At 36.3% G+C, this 6,366-nt stretch overlaps 1 protein-coding gene across 1 annotated transcript in view; it reads right to left on the bottom strand.

The window, feature by feature from the left end:
- Positions 1-616: 616 nt before the first annotated feature.
- KIAA0586 (KIAA0586 ortholog) overlaps positions 617-6,366 on the bottom strand; it is a 141,831-nt gene continuing 136,081 nt past the window's right edge. The window contains exons 31-32 of the mRNA XM_043980217.1: positions 4,271-4,336; positions 617-937 (exon numbers count right to left, since the gene is read on the bottom strand). Of these exons, the coding sequence (XP_043836152.1) occupies positions 786-937; positions 4,271-4,336 (218 nt within the window). The 3' untranslated portion in view covers positions 617-785. The remainder of the gene's footprint in view (positions 938-4,270; positions 4,337-6,366) is intronic.

Below are 6,366 nucleotides of genomic sequence, written 5' to 3'. Positions count from 1 at the left end.
CAAGATGTTTACCAGAATGTGGCTGCTACACACGCTACAGTTTCTGGGAACCTCAAGTAACCGCTGAGTGCCAGGAAGCCACCAAAGGTGGAGGAGCAGCCCTAAGAAGGGCTCAACAAGCCCTCACACCAGAGGTGCTAGTCCTCCTTGAACACACCATATACTACCGTGGCACACATTAGGTGTTTAATAGATACTTGTTTTCCTTCCTATTTTCCCAAGTACTATGCTAAGTACTGGGTATACAAGACATAAGTGAGAACAATCCCTGTCCTCAAGGAGTTTACATTCATTCTAATAGGAAAGACAACAAGTATTCATAAATAAGTGGATAGAGAATACATGCAAAACAAATACAAGGTAGTTTTGATAAGGAGAGCAATAAATATAGAAGGTGGTACTTGAGCAGAGTTTTAATCAATTAAGATTGAGTCACACAGTGTGTTAAATTTTATCTTTCCCAGGCCTAGGCAAAATTGTGAAGTTTGTCAATGCCTTTCATCCTCCAAAGTCACCAGCCTTGGAGACAACTATTATCAACATGTTCTCCAAGAACAACTAAATCCACACAGATAATGGTTTATGTACAAATTATTTTATTTAGAAATTGCACATATTCACAAGGATTTCTCCTTAAAAACATATTATGAATTATTCTTAAGGAAGCACTATTGGAGGAAAAAATGGAAAACTGTTGTACGCCAAAACAAAGATATCAAAAGTAGTACAGATATTACCAGCAACTTTTTTATTTAAACATAACATACTTTATAGAACAGCTTTTTTTAAAAAGTTTCAGCTCCTGATGAGTCTGCATCGCCCTGTATTGTACTGATACTCTGAGAGTGAGAGTGGTCATCCACATTCACTGAAGGCAAGGTCACAGACATCTTGGCGAGTGTGGCCTGAGACATTAAACATGGTACTGCTTCCCCTCCTGCAACAAAGAGAAATTCCATTCAGCTCAACAAGGATTTACTAAGATGTCTACTTCTTTGGCTAGTTTCCCTGGTTGGTACAAAAGATGTACGGCATACAGCCTGCTCCCTTATCTCAAGCTGCTCGCAAACTTATCTAAAGACAAAATACACATCAAACAACCAGAAGGAAACAAAACCCAGTAACACTATACCCAATGAACAAAATGTGTAGCAGAAAAAATAAATGAAACAGAGAAAATCAATTAAGTTCAACGTGAAGATCAAATGAAAATATGTTAAATACTCTTCAATCCTGAGTGGAACATGATAATGTCAGCTGCTGCTGCTGCTGCTACTACCACTGTGTATACTGCGTATTACTCATCTTATTCTTCTCATCTTTTTCAATGGAATTTAGAAAGAAACAATCCTAAGACATGTCGCTATCCTGTTATTATTCTTCTATCCTGTACTTAATGTTCAGAGGATTATTATGCAGGTGAATAATTACTGCTTGTAGCTGATAATAACAAAGCCAATAATGAAAGTATCAGGATGTAGCAGACAGGGTGACAGGAATAGTATGGAAGTGTTTAGAGATTTGTTTTTTAGTGAAACAAGCTAACAATGCTTTATATAAAATATATAAACACACAACTGGACTATATTTGGAGGGGCTGCTGGTGTGCTCAGCTTCTGTAGCTGCTCCGTGATGCCTTTTGTTTAGGAAGATGGGCTCAGGCCTGCATCTGAGGAGCCAGTGAGGTGCTGTGCTAGAAATCTGTACATTCCTGAAAGCCACTGAAGATCTTCTCCAGGCCCACTGCTTTCCAGTTCTATGAAGCACTTAAGAGTTTCATTCATAATATTAATGTCAGGCAAGCTTTCTGTTTTTTATGTAATTCAATTTGCATTTTTCTTGTACTGGACTTTTTGTGACCATATAAACAACCATTAATTTTCTACATCCTCCTCTTCCTTCAAAGATCTATTTTTTTTTTTTGGAGGGGGGAGAGTGGTAGAAGTGGGGTATGGCTTTTTACAGTCTCTGACACAGAAGCTTTGTTTGGTCTTTATATTATTGCTTTGACTTTTGGTACTACCTTAACCTTTTAACTTTTGCTTTCAATTGCTGATTGAAAGACTCTAGAATTACTAATATACTTCTGGATTCTGTTCTGTATTTTTTATGCCTTTAATTGGTTGATTTCGCATTTGCATTTCCCATTCATACTGATGGTGATCTTCAGATGCTTTTCTTCAAAAGCATGCTCTGGGAGCTCATGCCCTACTGGTGTTTGACACCTAGGGAGGGCCAGCTTTCTTACAATGGTTCTGTAAACAGCCATAACATATATTCTTGTGTGCAAGTCCTGAAATATTTTATATGTTCAGTCCTATACTGTGGAAGAATAAGTCTGCTTGTGAATTATAGCAAATGACAGCTTTTAAAAATTACTCCCACTTAGTATACTTGGTATGGTAGCTGGACTCAAACCATCAAACTTAAAAAAGGCTTTTCAAAATTCCAATCTGAAATACTTCTTTATCAAACAAGTGCTAATAATTAATCATAATGATAGCTAGTATTTACATAGTACTTTAAGGTTTCAAAAGCATTCTATATATATTATCTCATTTTATCTGAACAACCACCCTGGGAAATAGTTGCTACTATTATCCCTACTCTACAAATGAGAAAACTGAGGTGACAGAGGCTCAGCGACTCATCTGGGCTCACACAGCTAATGTCTGAGTCTCAATTTGAACTTCGATCTTCCTGACTCTAGGTCCAAAGCTCTATCCATTGTGTCATCCAAATTTCCTCAGTCTATGCATATGATTCCCAGAATTATACATCCATCCTTCATCCTTCTGTTAAGCTATTGTCACACATCACCAACTGCCTCTTGAATATCTAAAAGTAGATGCCCCATAAGCATCTCAAACTCATTATCTTTCCTCAAAACCCTCCTCACTATTACTGTGTAGAAGACCACCATCCTCCCAGTCTCTCAGGCTCACAAATCCTCAACTCCTTACTCTCATTTATCTCACATCCAAAACGTATCACCAGATCTTGCTGTTTCTACCTTTACAACATCTCTCATCTATGTCCCCCATCATGTCTCTCTACTACAACAGCCTTCTAACTAGTCCAAGCTTAAGTCCCTCCCTACTCCAACATAACCTCCACTCAACTGCCAAGGCGATTCTTCTAAAATGTCGATCTGACCATATCACCTCCTCACCAATGAGTTTTAATGGTAATCTATTACCATTACTATAACTATTTGTTATAGCTCTTCATAACTTCTATTTCCCCTCTCCATGCTTATGCTTTGGCTTTCTCTCCCATGTCTCTGCCTTTCAGGTTCCCTACCTTCTTTCCAGACACTTCGAATATCAACCTCTGCAAAGACCTTTTCTCATCCCCAGCTGTTGACTCATCCCCCCGTCAGTTTACCTACCATCTACTCGCAGATGCTTTGTATATATCAAAGTATTTATTTACATATTGGGCCCCACTAGAACATAAGTTCCTTGAAGGCAAGGACTGTTTTTGCATTGCTTTGTCACTTAGCAATAGTGCCTGTAACACAGTAAGTGCCTAAAAAGTGTCTGTAGATGGACTGACACATAGGTTTCTTTTCTCTCTTTTACATCTAAGTACAGTAGTTTTAAATGATAAAATGCCATTATTTTATAATATAAATTAAGGAAACACACTGAATTTCAATTACATTTCTAGTTATTTACTGATGTTTCTGAAGCAACAACAACAAAAAAAGCCCAATCATTAAACAAATGCTTGTTTTAAAAGTATAATTTAAGATAAAAATAAAATAGCTTCTATAAAAAAAAGAGTAAATGTTCAGGCACCTGCAAAAACAATTCCAACTCTTTTCTCTTTTGAAAGCAATAGTTAATGAGAATGATTTGTTTCTTCTTATGCCAGATTCCAGCTGCTTCACTATGTTTAAAACTGACTTCAAAGTTTAAACACTGTCCTATCCCAACAATAACCTCCCCCAGATGGAATTATATCAAGTACTATCCTCAGTGTTCTGAATACCACACCTGCAGCCTTTAATTCAACATTTTATATACTTACAAAAGGAAGATGATATATTTTCTCTCTTCCCTCTTTGTGTATTTTTGAAGCATGCAGTAAAGCACACAAAGGGAAGCTTACACCTGGGCTGTATTTACAGACTTCTCTACAGAAGAAAAAAGGCGCTGGAATTTGAATCTCTTATATTGATGATCAAGAGAGAGAAAACATTAGAAAGGAAGTGAAATTATCTGAATAACCTAAGTTCAAATTATCTTTCCAAGATATTTCTTACCTGCAAGTAAAGAAGTAAGGTAACTATTAGGTTCAATGTGTGTCCGATCCATGTCTCCTTGTGAATCTATTTAAAATAATAATTATTTTTGATCATGAGAATAATGTATTTAATCTAGACAATTCATTAAATATAGAAATAAACATAATTTATGTTGATTTTAAAATGCTGATAATTATGACTTCTACAACGAGGCAAATAAACAACTACTATTGTGGATGCCTCAATTTTAGGTCAAACATAATTTTAACGATATGAAATGGAGAATCATTTTGACTAATTTTTCTTCATATATCAAAAAAGAGACAAAAGGAAGCAAAAGAACATGACAGAAATTGTAATTTGCATTCAAACACTGTACTGTTTAGGCAACAGTTTTCCTAAAACCTATCCTCCAAATGCTTATAGTTTCATCCAAGAACCTAATTGTTGTTGGGGTTGGGGGGTGGGGCAGTGAGGGTTAAGTGACTTGCCCAGGGTCACATAGCTACTAAGTGTCACGTGTTTGAGGCCAGATTTGAACTCAGGTCCTCCTGAATCCAGGGCCAGTGCTTTATCCAGCTAGCTGCCCCCAAGAACCTAATTGTTAAAGAAGAAAGTGTTACTATGTCCTTCTCCCCATGCCAGCTTAAAGAGTACATTTCCAAATATAATTTACCTATAACCAGCAAAATAAATTGTCAATGACAATAGAAAAAAGCAAATAAAATTTAACTAATCTATGTCTGGAGAAGCACTATAACATAGTGCACAGAGAGATGGCCTCAGAGCCAAGAAGACCTGGGTTCAAATCCTGACTACAAAATCCTGGGCAAATCACTTAACCTCTCAGTGGACCTGGCAGAGGAAGGGGCTGATCTTCATTAAAAGAAGTTCCCCCTTGGGTGTTCCCTACACTGATGAAATTACAGGTCTAGTGAAAAAAATCCTAAATCCATATTTTATCAACTTTCATATTTATGTGAGGGAAACAGACTTAAAATTCCCATCTTATGGCTTTGGAAGGGGCTAGGAATATAAAACAGAAAGTTTAAAGGTTCTCTAATCTGGAATATACTCTGAGCCTATGATTCTATGCTCTAGCTGTGCTGAATATATGACTATATCAAAATATCTAAAATATAAATAGGACATATGCTCTTTGAGGACAGGGACTGTTTTTATTTTTACAGCTCTGGGGCCTAGTCCAATGCCTTGTACATACAGGAGCTTAACAATTTTTTTAAAAATAAATAATTAGGGGCAGCTAGGTGGCGCAGTGGATAGAGCACTGGCCCTGGAGTCAGGAGTACCTGAGTTCAAATCCGGCCTCAGACACTTAACACTTACTAGCTGTGTGACCCTGGGCAAGTCACTTAACCCCAACTGCCTCACTGAAAAATAAATAAATAAACAAATAAATAAATAAATAGCAAATGTATGATGATATAAAAGTACATTTTATGATAGTCCATAAACAATATTTTTCTATGTCCATTATAATCTAAATAAATTTAAAGTATTTGTTAATTTCACAAGGAAATCAAGCAAGCTTTAGGTAAAGATATCTTGTCATTAAATTAATACAATATTAATTAATACAGCATTACCTGGCTTATAAAAGTGAGCAAGATATCTTTTTACAAAACAACTAAATTTTAATAGTGCTCAATTATTAAATGTTACAAGAGGAAAAAATATATATATATATATATATTTTAGGGAGGCAATTGGGGTTAAGTGACTTGCCCAGGGTCACACAGCTAGTAAGTGTTAAGTGTCTGAGGCCAGATTTGAACCCAGGTACTCCTGACTCCAAGGCCAGTGCTCCATCCACTGTGCCACCTAGCTGCCCCGGAAAAACTATTTTTAAAGTGAAAGTATATATTAAAGAAATGAAATGTACTACAAATCTATGAGGAAAACTAATCTTAAAAAGAAAGGCTGTTTTAAGCCTAAAGAAAGTTTTAAAGAAAATATAACATTACAGAAAACTGCATCTCCCTGCTACCCTGGGCAAAGGTAAGAGACCACAGGCATATAATATTGCAAATACTGTCAAACACAGTTGATGCATTGGTTTGTGTTATTGAACTGCTTATTTTCCTTTTTTTGTT

This window comes from Dromiciops gliroides, chromosome 2 (genome assembly GCF_019393635.1).
Source record: "Dromiciops gliroides isolate mDroGli1 chromosome 2, mDroGli1.pri, whole genome shotgun sequence".
Taxonomy (NCBI): Eukaryota; Metazoa; Chordata; class Mammalia; order Microbiotheria; family Microbiotheriidae; genus Dromiciops; species Dromiciops gliroides.
This window is presented reverse-complemented; position numbering and strand designations above follow the sequence as displayed.